At 37.6% G+C, this 15,324-nt stretch overlaps 1 protein-coding gene across 4 annotated transcripts in view; it reads left to right on the plus strand.

The window, feature by feature from the left end:
- Nucleotides 1–9,359, plus strand: part of LOC133641811 (synaptic vesicle glycoprotein 2B-like) — a 91,674-nt gene extending 82,315 nt beyond the window's left edge. For all 4 annotated transcript variants that reach the window (XM_062035843.1, XM_062035844.1, XM_062035845.1 and 1 more), the window contains one exon: nt 2,342–9,359. In XM_062035843.1, the coding sequence (XP_061891827.1) occupies nt 2,342–2,525 (184 nt within the window). In that variant the 3' untranslated portion in view covers nt 2,526–9,359. The remainder of the gene's footprint in view (nt 1–2,341) is intronic.
- The last annotated feature ends 5,965 nt before the right edge of the window (nt 9,360–15,324 follow it).

Here is a 15,324-nt window from a genome sequence, read left to right on the forward strand (position 1 = left end):
AAACCACAAGTTACTCCGGAGCAAACAAGACACACACAAGCCAAAATCACTCCCGAGTTCCGGTATTCTGCCATTTTTTATATGTCTGTTGTGCGTCATCGTTCCTTATCGAGTGCGTCAATGTTTTGTTTTGCTTTTCCTATCTGTTCCATAACAACTCGAATCCTTTAGACTGTCAACACATTCTATAGACAGGTTGGCATGACTTAATATTCACTTTTGTCCCACAACTGGTCCATTCAATGGCACAAAAATACAAGAGTATTGAAAATGAGCGGACATTCTTAAAAGACAAGAAATATAGGTCAAAAGGTCAGAAATTCTACTACAATAGCCAACTATCAAAATGACTATGTGTCGCAGGCTGATGCAAATCTTCGTTGACAGAAATGTTGAAATGTAATATTTATTCTACACATTTTTACATTGGAAAACACTACTAAAACGGAGGCTTCTCAGAGGGTGAGATAACTCCTGGTAATTACTGGCTTAGGATGGCCAAAGGTAAAGATGTGTGTGTGTCCAAGTTGAAGGAAACGGAAACTACAAATAAAATGAGCTCAAATATACCTGAAATACGAGGCATAGTGATGCAATATGTACATACAGCTAGCATAAATGGCATGTTAGCATCGATTAGCTTGCAGTCATGCACTGACCAAATATGCCTGATAAGCACTCCACACAAGTCAAAAACATCAACAGAGCTCACCTTTCTGCATTCACGCACAGCATAAAATGTTGGATGGACAAAATGAGACAAAGAAGGAATGGCATAAAACACGTCTTTCTGTGGCAGCATCGGAGAAAGTTGTACATGTAAACAAACTACGGTGCGTTCAAGGACTTCCGAAATTAGGACAAAATGGCGCGCACCAAATACTCTCATCAGTGAATCATGTTCATACAAACAGTGGGATTTCTAACAATTAGGAATGTTTGTGTTATGTTTGTCCTCCTACAGAAACCATATTAAAACAAAAAATATATTTTTTCCTCATCTTTTTCCATTTTTATAAATTTTTGAAAAAGCTCCAAAGAGCGACTAGGGCGCCGCTAAAGAGCCGCTTGTGGCTCAAAGGCCCCGCGTTGCTGACCCCGATGTAAATAATGAATAAGCAGGGCTCCAAAACAGCGCCCTGTGGATAACGACAAAGTCACAACTAGGGTTGTAAAGTATACCGGTATTAGTATAGTACCGCGATACTAATGAATCATTTTCGGTATAATACCGGCAGTGCACAATCACAGAGTACTTACAAGCAGGCACAGTGTGTAGACAGAAAAGGGAGAATGGACACATTTTGGCTTAAAAACTAACGATATAGGTGAAGTTATAACACTGAAACGCCCTCAGGAAGAGGTGCTTTAAGACATGGCTAGCTAGCTAGCGGCTAACGTCCATCCGCCGTCGGCAGTGTTTTAGCTACTTCTAAATCACTAATCCTGGTCTCCATGGCGACAAATAAAGTACGTTTCTTACAAGTATCATCCCTGCAGGACGAGGAATAGCTAAACATGATTCACTACACACCGTAGCTCACCAGCGCCAAAATGTAAACAAGCGCCATTGGTGGATCTACACCTAACATCCACTGTAATGATACCAAGTACAGGAGTGTATCTAGTCGATACTACTATGATTACAACAATATTTTTTGGCACCACAACATCTTCTTTCGTTTTTTAAAAATGTATATTATGTTTATAAACTCAGGAAATATGTCCCTGGACACATGAGGACTTTGAATATGACCAATGTGTGATCCTGTAACTACTTGGTATCTGATTGATACCCAAATTTGTGGTATCTTCCAAAACTAATGTAAAGTATCAAACAACAGAAGAACAAGTGATTATTACATTTTAACAGAAGTGTAGATAGAACATGTTAAAAGAGAAAGTAAGCAGATATTAACAGCAAATGAACAAGTAGATTAATAATTCATTTTCTACCATTTGTCCTTAATAATGTTGACAAAATAATAGAATGATAAATTGCACAATATGTTACTGCATATGTCAGCAGACTAATTAGGAGCCTTTGTTGGTTTACTTACTACTAAAATACAAGTTGTTTTGTATGTTCACTATTTTATTTAAGGACTTAACTGCAATAAGAAACATATTTTTAATAAAGCCAATAATGCCGAAAAATGTTTAGTACCGGTACCAAAATATTGGTATTGTTACAACACTAGTCAGAACAGAGACCCTGGTGTTTATTTCATTTGAGTCCTGTTTTTTTGTTTGTTTTCCACGTCATTTGAGAACCAATTATGATACAGGTACAGTATTTGGGGATTTTGAGGTTTACAAGTATTATTTGTCTGTATCCCAGGGCAACAGCTTTCGGCATCTTGAACGGTCTCTGCAAGCTGGCTGCAGTTCTTGGCAGCTCCATCTTTGCCAGTTTTGTTGGTATCACCAAAGCCATCCCCATCCTGTTGTCCTTCACTGCCCTGGTGTGTGGCGGCCTGGTTGCTCTCAAATTGCCCGACACGCGAGAGAAGATTCTCCAGTGAGGTCCGTGAAAAGCGGGCGTTCAACAGGCGCGTAAGAGTTTGTGCTTGATGTTGACGTCTCTGCTGCAGCACTACTGGACTTTTACTGCACTTTTATTTCCAAAGCAAGAACAGAAACAGCTAACACCTTTAAGTAGTAAAATGTCATGTTTGTGATGTGTTGTTGACAGTCAGGGTCCATTGGTAGTCGTAAAGAATAAGGATGATGCTCAAATAATGTCCGATGTTGTTACACATGATGACAAAAGGATTTATTTATGATTCCACCTGCTGCTCTGTGTTGAATGCATGATGAAGATCGACATCACAACGTTTGTTGGAAAAGTCTCAAAGTTTGTCTCAGTGTATACAAAATATATTCCTAATTATTATTTGCAATATTAACACTTTACAACCAACTTACACTTACAATTATTTGTCTTATTCTTTGAACAAAGTTCTACTTTTTAAAAACAGTGTGTGGTTCTAATCAAAATTGAAATGAAAACTATCATATATTAATAGCAATGGCACTGATTTGTTAGACATGACCTTTATTATTAATAAAATGCAACAACAATGATAACGTTCATATCTGTCAGAGAGGTACTAATACAACAATGTTTATTTTTTGTAGTTGCTGCATTATACTGAAATATGTTATTTGTCATTCCCTGATATTTAGCTATAATTCATCCCAAAATTATTTATTAACATTTTACACGAAGGTTCCAAGTTCAAATAAATATGGATATTTATTGTTCAACTTTTAGAAGAGTTAAAAAAAGAAAAGAAAATGTCCAGCAAGATCGGGGATAAGACTAAAATACAAAACATAAATACAATGACATTGTACTAGACGAGGAAATTCCTGAAGGAATTGTGTGTGAATGCTCCAATGCTGAAGTTGAACTGAAATGCTGACAGAATGTAGTAGGAATTTAAGAAGAATTGCGGAAGTTTGAAGAATGTCCCATTGATTTCAATGGGAATTTCCCCAAAATTTGGAACATTTCGGGAATTTTTTGAAAATGGTAAAAAAAAAACTTGAATGGTCTGAATAAGTTGAAATGGTTGGCGTTGGAATTTTTCAAATCGATCGAGAAACGTTGAAGTGGTAACCTGTTGAATTGAGAAATGGTTTTACGGAATTCTTGAAACTTCGGGAAAACCGGGAATTTTTCTAGCTCAAAAAACAACTTAGTTTTTTGTCCTGATTAAGAGAAATGTTTGGACAGTGGAACGGTTGAAATGCGTTGAAAAATGTGGAAGGAGTAGTAGCCAGATAAAAGGGTGGAAATAGGGCTTTGGAAAACCAGGAATTCTGGAAAATCCTGGAATTTTTTTTGAACTTGGAAAAATGATAGTTTGAATTTCCAAAATGGGGAAATGTGTTGAAAGTGGAATGGTTTTAATAGGTTGAAAAATTTGGAAATGGTTCAAGTTTGAAAATGGCCAATTAATTTTGAATGGGAAAAATGTCCCGGAAAACCTGGAATTCTGGGAAATCTGGGAATTTTTCAAGGGAAATCCCACAATTCCCGGATAGGCTGTACGGTTTGAAGTTGGAACGGTTTGAATCGGGTGAAAAATGTGGAATGTAGAGTGCACCAAAATCTGGAAAAGAAGAATTATAATTAGTTGAATAATAATAAATAGATGCATTTTGGTGTAGAAAACCACATGCTTTGGAGCATTCACACAAATATATCATACATGCGCTTTACACTGAGAAACCCATTATCTACATTTACAACAGTGTGAGTGACACCGGCAGCAGGGTGGGTCAAGTGTCTTGCACAAGGACACAATGGCAGTGACCCGGATGGCAGAAGCTGAGTCCGAACCAGAAACCCCCAAAATTGCTCTACCATCTGAGACCAATAGACCTCAAATAGACCTTAAACTAATGTCCACATATCATGTTTAACAATTTGTCGTGTTAAAGATACCCATTCCAAAAATTACATTTTGGGCTCGACGGCACACGAAAAACAGCTTTATGTTCTACACAGCGGCAAACTATCACCCAGTAAAACATGTTTTAAATAAACATGTCATACTGGTAATAAGCATATTGTTTAAGTACTACAGTGCCAGTGAAAAGATGCAAAATCCAATCCACTGACATGTACTGTAAGTGATTTCCTGCATGTGACAATGAATGACTTCCCGGCTGCTCCTATACGGTTGAATTTGGATCGCGGCTCACAATGTAAACTATAACAGATTATTTACAAAATGTCCAACAGTTGTCATTTGTTGTCTAAAATTACACACAAGTATGTCTTTATTTTGACACAAATCCCTTTTTTGTAATTCAGTGACAACACTGAGTACACACTGAGACTACAGTACTGTGTGTGTGTGTTCTTGTATTTCTACCTTTCTTGAGACATCAACAAGGAAAAGTACCTTCCATATGAGGACCGGTGAACAAGTAAGAACCGAAATCATGGTCCCAATACGGAAAAACATTGCATCTAATAGAGAGCCAAATACTAGAGTCCGTGAACATTGCTCCAAAGTCAGGAATTTTTGTTGATTTAATGTGCATACAAAAGTAAACAGGTGCAAAGGCAACAATATATGATAAAAAAAGACGACAGCTAAAGAAGGACTTCCCTATTCATCCCCGAAAAAACCCGCCAGGTGAACAGCTGATTTTACGACTTCCAGTGCTGACGTAAGACAACCCGCGTCCCATATGTGACCATAGGATGAACAAATACACTACGGTTCTAAGACTATAGTGGCCATTAACAGTTGGCTTTTACAGCTGGGTTGCCCAAAGTGCGGCACAGGGGCCATCTGTGGTCCGTGACTCGTTTGTCATCGGCCTTAAGCACATTACAAAAAACAAAAAATAGAGAATGTCTCATTTGCACCCCTGGTGGTGAAATCTATCAAAACTAGGGTGGTCCCAAAAAGGAGGGATTTTTCAAATTGACTGTGTGCTCCCCCTCTGGTCAACATATGAAACAACAAGTGTGTGTGTAAAAAATCTGAAGTGCTCCCCCTCTGGCCAACATATGAAACAAGAAGTGTGTGTGTAAGAAATCGAAATGCGCCCCCTTTGGCCAAAATTAATAAAAAGATTTAATAAATAAGTATGTAGAGACATACAATAATAACTTGGAGTAAATAATGAAGATTAAAAATAAATTACAAACAAAAAAATCCAAGAACAAAAAATTTTACTTAAAGCGTACATATTATTAATGTTGTAAATGCAAATCTTTATATATCTAGAAAGGGAGGTAGGCATTTTTCGGAGGTCTCAAGAAGGTAACAAATACAAGAGTGTGTTTGTGTGTGTGTGTGTGTGTGTGTTTGTGTGTGTGTGTGTGTGTGTGTAGACGAGGCAGTCCTGGTTGTTACTGTTCTTGTACAGTGTTGACATGTACGATTAGACTGCTTATGGACAAAGTGTTGCGATGGGCTGTGTAAGTGACTAACTGCATGTTTGTCTAATGTTTTCTCTTGGCGTGTTTATGTCTGTCAACATGTGCAAGTTCCAAACTGTCCTCTTCAGTCAACTGTAGATTGTCGACCACTATCATCCATTTTCTCTGCATGTGACACACATCTGATACTGTGTGAGAAGCTCCGTGGCACTTCTCCAGACTTAGATCTACGTACATGCTGACAAACAAAATGATACATTACGCTATGACAATAACTAATAATAATAATAATAATACCTGGGATTTATATAGCGCTTTTCTAAGTACCCAAAGTCGCTTTACATGTTAAAAACCCATCATTCATTCACACCTGGTGGTAGTAAACTACTTTCGTAGCCACAGCTGCCCTGGGGTAGACTGACGGAAGCGTGGCTGCCAATTTGCACCTACGGCCCCTCCAACCACCACCTGTCATTCATTCAACATTCATTCGGGGGCAAGGGTGAAGTGTCCTGCCCAAGGACACAACGGCATGGTAAGAGGCGGGGAGCGAACCTGCAACCCTCAGGTTTCTGACACGGGCGCTCTACCCACTACGCCATGCCGCCCCATAATAATAATAACTCCTCCTATACAACTCGGCTTGTGTTCAATGAACAGAACAGTGGTGAAGAGGGATAGGTACCGAATTCAGTACTTTTTTTTTATAGGTATTGACCAAAGTCCGTTAGTACTACCAGGTCACCTGTCAGGTGAAATCAAACGGTGCCATATTTCGATACTTTTGTCGCATGTGACGTCATGTCCATTTGCAGAAAAAGGCGCTGAAAAGTACAAGAAGGCTCCAATTTTCAAAACGTGCTAGCTCAATGTTAATTTGCTATAAACATGCTACAGATTAGCATTAGCGATTTTATATGGTTATTTCAAAACCTCCAAATTTGGTAATGAAAACTACACCTGAGATGCACGTTACAATCAAACAGTACAATACAACACTTACAGTTTAAACACTTTGTAAGACTCAGCCAAAGAAAAGACTGGTACATTCAGCGTAATGGCAAAGTAGTCTATACACCAGGGGTGTCAAACTCATTTTAGATGGAGGCCACATGGAGAAAAATCTACTCCCAAGTTGGACGGACTGGTAAAATCACAGCACGATAACTTAAAAATAAAGACAACTTCACATTGTTTTCTTTGTTTAAAATAGAACAAGCACATTCTGAAATTGTCCAACTCATGTTGTTTTTTTTTACTCTTACATATTGCGGTTAATAGTATTCTATCTTTATTTGACGTTATTTATAGTTTCTGAATACATTATTTGATAATGTTCATCAGTCAACTCATTGGTGTTCATTTTCAATCCATCAAGATAAAAAAATAATATTTAAAAATCTAATTACGGGATGTTATTTATGTAGTTTGCTCATTTTCCTCGACTGGTGCACTAACATGTGGTTTATTTGTTTTACATATGTAGCATCATCTACAAATACCGTATTTCCTTGAATAGCCGCAGGGGCGTTAATTAATTTAAAACCTCCTGTCACACCTGCGTTTACCGGAAACCGGCGGGATGGCCGTGCATGCGGTAATTATTTTAAAACCTCTTCTCACTCCGGCGTTTACCAAAAGGAATCCATAAAATTTAGGCGTGCGCTTTGAGTGTGATGTAAGCATACCATCATGAAAAGCACATTTAATTAAAAAAAATGTTATTATGGTCTTACCTGTACTTATAAATGGAGTCCATTTGCAGCTCCTTCTGACCAAAAGCATCGATAACTTGTTTATAGAAGTCTTCCTTATTTTCTTTCTTCAGTTTTAAAAGTCTCTGTCTCGATGGAGATATTCCTTTAATTATTACCTCCTGCTTCGATTGAAAGTCCAGTTTAGAAAACTGTTTTATTTTAGATACCTGTATGTAATCCTCCTTGTTAAAAGGAAGAAAAAAAAATCTCTGGCTGCGTGTGTTCACTTCTTCTGCAGTACCGGAAGTCGCAAGAAGGATCACTAGCGCGGCAGCGCCCTCTACCACCAGGAGGCGGGAGTCATTTAATGACTTATACAGTATTTCACACACGCAGCTACGGTATATTAATAAAACATAGCTGCTTACTGTTCTCTTTAGCATACTGTACCGGTATTCAATAGCTTGGACCTTAAATCCTACTGAAAAGCTCTGTATCTTTTTTCCTTTGTGCGATTGTAAACTACTGAAAGCAGCTTCCTCCATTTTGAAAATGAGGACAGATGCGTCACTCGTGACGTAACGAATTTGACCCGGTGGAAGTTCTCGCCATATGCTAAATATTTTGCGAAACGAGTTTGACCCGGCGAAAATTATAGACATGCGATAATAAAATTAATATTTTGCGAAACGAATTTGATCCAGCTTCAATAATAAACCGGCGATAAGGCCAAGCATGCGTTAATTATTTTGAGAAACGAGTTTGACCCGGCAGTAATTCTAGACGTGCAAATACTATATTCCCTGCGCCAATTCAAGGAAATACGGTATACAAAGAATTTCTATTATGACATCTAGTGGACACATGTAGAACAGCAGTTTCTTTCATTCAAAAATTTCGCCTCATTTTTAGACTTAGCAAACTCATCCCGCGGGCTGTTTAAAACCTGTTTGCGGGCCTGATTCGTCCCACAGGCTGTATGTTTGACACCCCTGCTATACACTACTGCTATCTAACATCTTGGAATTGCAACTGCATGCAAAGACTACTCTTATATAGTGCAGTACAGTACTTTTAAAAAAGTACACAAAAAAGTGTGAGAAAACAAGATCACTGGACAGCACAGCTCACTGTTAAATGTTAAATAACTTATTTTTTTTTTTACGCTTAGCATTTATTAACACATTTAAACAGGCAAAATAACATTATTAGCGTTGAGTACTGGTATTTATTCCCATGCACCTGACATGTGAAAGGTACCCATCCCTGTATGCAACATCATGACATCACTGCTGAGTAAAACGGGCCTCTGACAATAGCTGGCGCACTTGGAAACAAATAAAAGGTTTTTGTTGCAGTCCATCAAAACGCAAGCATATGATACTTGCTTTAAATCTGAATCTATGTAGCAATGAAAGTCCAACTTCTTGATAACCAAAAAAAATCCATATTTTAGAAGTGTTTTTTTTTTTTTACTGCAACATTGCCAATATTTTCATATTTTATAATGTGGTGCCATCTGCAGATGCTTATGACAACAAAGGGAAAATAACTCACCAATGGGTTTTAATATATTTGAGTTTGCCCGTGTCTTTATTTGTGTGTGAAACCAGTGAAAGCAGAAGCCACATTTGTTCTTTGTGATCGTTGTTCTTTACGACAGGAGCTTTGATTTGAATCATATTTATTATTATTACATGTGTTTGTTTGTGGCAATGACAAATCAGACCATTAAAGCAAAATTGTCAGTGCATTGGAATGGGTTTCTTTCTTTCTTTGGAGGTTCTCTCGATGATCCACTGTCAACGTCCAGGAGCCAACAGCAACCTTTGAATTATCTGCTTTCAACTGCTTCAACTGTCATGGGAAACAAAGCGTTTGTGACTGTGGTGGTCAGGTGATATGCGAATACAGGGGTCGGCAACCCAACATGTTGAAAGAGCCATATTGGACCAAAAAAAAAAATGTCTGTAGCCGCAAAATGTTAAAAGCCTTATGCAAGTGTTATAATGAAGGCAACACATTAAGTAAGTGTCTCAGAGGGTTGTATAACTCCTGGAAATTACTGGCTTAAAACTGTCATAGGTATAGATGTGTGTGTCCAAGTTAAAGGAAAGGACAGGCTGTCTTCTTCTAATGGCTTTATTACAATCTTTGCAAGCTGGGTAACGTTTTCTGTGGTCTGGAACAACATGGTACACAAAGCCAATATTACATACACATAATGTGTCATGAGACATGCAAATATTAATTACATACACAGAGGGCATAAGTAAAGGAAATTAAATGAACTCAAATATACCTACAAACGAGGCATAATGATGCAATATGTACACACAGCTAGCCTAAATAGCATGTTAGCATTGATTATTAGCACTCCACGCAAGTCAATAACATCAACAAAGCTCACCTTTGTGCATTCGTGCACAGCATAAAACGCTTGGTGGACAAAATGAGACATGGAAGGCGTGGCATAAAACACGTCTTTCTGTGGCAGCGACGGAGAAAGTTGTTCATGTAAACCAACTATGGTGAGTTCAAGGAGCGCCAAAATTAGTAAGACAAAACGGCGCAGGCCAAATACTGTCATCAGTGAAGCATACACACAAACATATTAAACAGTGGGCTTTCTAACAATTAGGAAGGTTTGTGTTAGGTTTGTCCTCCTACAGAAACATTATTAAAACAACAAATATATATTTTCCCCATCTTTTTCCATTTTAGAAAAAACTCCAGGGAGCCGCTAGGAGCTCGAGAGTCGTGGGTTGCTGACCCCCGTGCTAATAAGTTATGTAGCTCCAAATATTTCTTTTTGTTTTTTTCCAACCAAAAAATTTAAAAATAACACCACCAGCTAATATATGTTATCATTAGTGGTTTAAAGGGAAACTGCATTTTTGGAGAATTTTGCCCATCATTCACAAATTTCACAATTCTTATTTGAGACAAGAACACTCTTGGCTTTCTCTTTTATGTGCATTCCAAACAGTAAAAAAGTGATAGTAGGAGGTGGCCAACAATGCAGGTAATGGGGATACGATTTATTCTTCCTATAAAGCCCTCTAAAAATGTTTAAAGCCTCTAGCATTGTTTTATATACATGATGTAAGTATGTACTGTATTTTTCGGAGTATAAGTCGCTCCGGAGTATAAGTCGCACCAGCCGAAAATGCATAATAAAGAAGGAAAAAAACATATATAAGTCGCACTGGAGTATAAGTTTAATTTTTTGGGGAAATGTATTTGATAAAACCCAACACCAAGAATAGACATTTGAAAGGCAATTTAAAATAAATAAAGAATAGTGAACAACAGGCTGAATTAGTCTACGTTATATGACGCATAAATAACCAACTGAGAACGTGCCTGGTATGTTAACGTAACATATTATGGTAAATAATAATAATCCTTGAACAAAGTAACAGTGAAACTCATGTGTACAATCACTGAATGGAGAACTGGGGGTGGGATTAAATAAGTTATCTTCTTCCCACTCCCTTTCAGGCAAAACTGGACAATCATGCATTGCATACTATACATTACCTTTTGCACTATATTAATTTATGTTATTATGTGTTGTCAACTTTGTACTTTTTTATGTTATTGCCTGAAATAAATAAATAATGAATGAATGAATGAAAAAATAACTATAACATATAGAATATGCTATACGTTTACCAAACAATCTGTCACTCCTAATCGCTAAATACGATGAAATCTTATATGTCTAGTCTCTTACGTGAATGAGCTAAATAATATTATTTGATATTTTACGGTAATGTGTTAATAATTTCACACATAAGTCGCTCCTGAGTATAAGTCACACCCCCGGCCAAACTATGAAAAAAACTGCGACTTATAGTCCGAAAAATACGGTATGTAATATAGTAACAGGCACGTTTATGATAACATGTAATACCAAACGTATTTTCTGGGTGGGACATTCGTTGCTAGCCACTAAACTTTTCAAATATGGTAACATGCATACAAAATGAGACATCACAATTTCCAGTAAGAAGATGTATAAGAAGGTAAAACAGTTACTAACTATGTTCACAAGGATGCTGACTAAAGGGATGCTTGTATCTTTCAGTAATTATGTTCTCCTTCATTTGCTAAATTCAGAATAATCCTCACTCCTCAGTTTAAAAAAAGATGCTTCCTATCGATGTTGCGATGGTTTTACGCAACAGTACGTGTACGTGGACAACATTTATTTAATCTGATCATCATTCAGATCATGAAAAAAATGGATTGATTATAACGTGCAATTTCATGCATCACAACTTAAATCGGAATACTTTACATTGACATGCGCAGAACTTAATGTTAACGGAAGAGTTCGCTCACCGCAGGTGCTGACTAAGCAGTGACTTCCACTGTAAACAAACATGGATTGTGCATTTCTGCTTGTCCGACATTATCACGGCATTTATTTATATATTTTTTCCTTCTGTTCACTACTTTTGTTTTACATCTCTTTTTTAAATCTAGCTGCTCTGTGCTTATGATGTCGCGATTATGTACGAGTTGCGGCGAGTCTTCATGTTACAACATTCTGTGTATGTGTTTGAGGCTAGCAGTTAGCACTTGGAGTAGCTGTACGTTTGTGAATAAAACAGCTCCTTAAGACAACTGGATCCCTTCTTCTATTGTTACATCGATACATGACACTCCATAAGATACTTTTGTTTTGCTAGTCTCGTTTTAAAGCAGCAAACTCGACAGTATACAAACCCTGTTTCCATATGAGTTGGGAAATTGTGTTAGATGTAAATATAAACGGAATACAATGATTTGCAAATCCTTTTCAACCCATATTCAATTGAATGCACTACAAAGACAAGATATTTGATGTTCAAACTCATAAACTTTTTTTTTTTGCAAATAATAATTAACTTAGAATTTCATGGCTGCAACACGTGCCAAAGTAGTTGGGAAAGGGCATGTTCACCACTGTGTTACATGGCCTTTCCTTTTAACAACACTCTGTAAACGTTTGGGAACTGAGGAGACACATTTTTTAAGCTTCTCAGGTGGAATTATTTCCCATTCTTGCTTGATGTACAGCTTAAGTTGTTCAATAGTCCGGGGGTCTCCGTTGTGGTATTTTAGGCTTCATAATGCGCCACACATTTTCAATGGGAGACAGGTCTGGACTACAGGCAGGCCAGTCTAGTACCCGCACTCTTTTACTATGAAGCCACGTTGATGTAACACGTGGCTTGGCATTGTCTTGCTGAAATAAGCAGGGGCGTCCATGATAACGTTGCTTGGATGGCAACATATGTTGCTCCAAAACCTGTATGTACCTTTCAGCATTAATGGCGCCTTCACAGATGTGTAAGTTACCCATGTCTTGGGCACTAATACACCCCCATACCATCTGTGATGGTATGTATCAGTCCATCTTAGATGAGCTCAGGCCCAGCGAAGCCGACGCCGTTTCTGGGTGTTGTTGATAAACGGTTTTTGCCCTGCATAGGAGAGTTTTAGCTTGCACTTACAGATGTAGCGACCAACTGTAGTTACTGACAGTGGGTTTCTGAAGGGTTCCTGAGCCCATGTGGTGATATCCTTTACACACTGATGTCGCTTGTTGATGCAGTACAGCCTGAGGGATCGAAGGTCACGGGCTTAGCTGCTTACGTGCAGTGATTTCTCCAGATTCTCTGAACCCTTTGATGATATTACGGACCGTAGATGGTGAAATCCCTAAATTCCTTGCAATAGCTGGTTGAGAAAGGTTTTTCTTAAACTGTTCAACAATTTGCCCAGGCATTTGTTGACAAAGCGATGACCCTCGCCCCATCCTTGTTTGTGAATGACTGAGCATTTCATGGAATCTACTTTTATACCCAATCATGGCACCCACCTGTTCCCAATTTGCCTGTTCACCTGTGGGATGTTCCAAATAAGTGTTTGATGAGCATTCCTCAACTTTATCAGTATTTATTGCCACCTTTCCCAACTTCTTTGTCACGTGTTGCTAGCATCAAATTCTAAAGTTAATGATTATTTGCAAAAAAAAAAAAAGTTTATCAGTTTGAACATCAAATATGTTGTCTTTGTAGCATATTCAACTGAATATGGGTTGGAAATGATTTTCAAATCATTGTATTCCGTTTATATTTACATCTAACACACTTTCCCAACTCATATGGAAACGGGGTTTGTATATAACGCTACGTCTGAACATTTTGAATAGTAGGAGACAGCAGCAAGACAATCAATTAATTCCAAGCATATTAAATGTAGTCCCCGCTCCACCACCAAAGTATATCTGACGTCTAAGACATGCACAGTAAGGATAATTCTAACCCGAATTTCGGAAGATGTGTTTTAATGCGCTACAATCCAAATGACTTTCGGCATAAACCACCACTCTCGGTCAGGATGAAATTTAGACCCGAACGTGTGTGATCAGGTCAGAATATTCCGAATGACGTTTTTACATGAAGCATTCTGTTTAGGTTTTTAATCCGATTAAATGTGTCCATGTGCACATAGCTAATGTTCCATTTGTTGACAGCCATATAGTATCAAGTTGGTAGCGTGTGGATTTTCAAAGTTGACCTTCTTGGCTTGGTGCTACAACCTTCTATTCTACATGTGTAATCAGTGGTGGGCCGTGCGTTTCCAACCTAGACCTTCAGTGATGTCCGACTTCAATGATTACCGTATTTTTCGGATTATAAATCACAGTTTTTTTCATAGTTTGGCCGGGGGTGCGATTTATACTCTGGAGCGACTTGTGTGAAATTATTAACACATTACCGTAAAATATAGAAGAGGAAGCGTCGCATTGTCTACCTTTGGAGTTGGCAGAGTTGTTTAGAAGCGACACAGAGGAAGAAGATTTCATGGGATTTAGCGATTAGGAGTGACAGATTGTTTGGTAAACGTATAGCATGTTCTATATGTTATAGTTATTTGAATGACTCTTACCATAATATGTTACGTTAACATACCAGACACGTTCTCAGTTGGTTATTTATGCCTCATATAACGTACACTTATTCAGCCTGTTGTTCACTATTCTTTATTTATTTTAAATTGCCTTTCAAATGTCTATTCTTGGTGTTGGGTTTTATCAAATACATTTCCCCAAAAAATGTGACTTATACTCTAATGCAGGGGTCACCAACGCGGTGCCCGCGGGCACCAGGTAGCCCGTAAGGACCAGATGAGTAGCCCGCCGGCCTGTTCTAAACATAGCTCAAATAGCAGCACTTACCAGTGAGCTGCCTCTATTTTTTAAATTTTATTTATTTACTAGCAAGCTGGTCTCGCTTTGCCTGAAATTTTTAATTCTAAGAGAGACAAAACTCAAATAGAATTTGAAAATCCAAGAAAATATTTTAAAGACTTGGTCTTCACTTGTTTAAATAAATTCATTATTTTTTTTTACTTTGCTTCTTATAACTTTCAGAAAGACAATTTTAGAGAAAAAATACCACCTTAAAAATGATTTCAGGATTTTTAAACACATATACCTTTTTACCTTTTAAATTCCTTCCTCTTCTTTCCTGACAATTTAAATCAATGTTCAAGTAATTTTTTTTAATTTATTGTAAAGAATAATAAATACATTTTGATTTAATTCTTCATTTTAGCTTCTGTTTTTTTGACGAAGAATATTTGTAAAATATTTCTTCAAACTTATTATGATTAAAATTCAAAAAAATTATTCTGGCAAATCTAGAAAATCTGTAG

Source organism: Entelurus aequoreus, linkage group LG24 (genome assembly GCF_033978785.1).
Source record: "Entelurus aequoreus isolate RoL-2023_Sb linkage group LG24, RoL_Eaeq_v1.1, whole genome shotgun sequence".
Taxonomy (NCBI): domain Eukaryota; kingdom Metazoa; phylum Chordata; class Actinopteri; order Syngnathiformes; family Syngnathidae; genus Entelurus; species Entelurus aequoreus.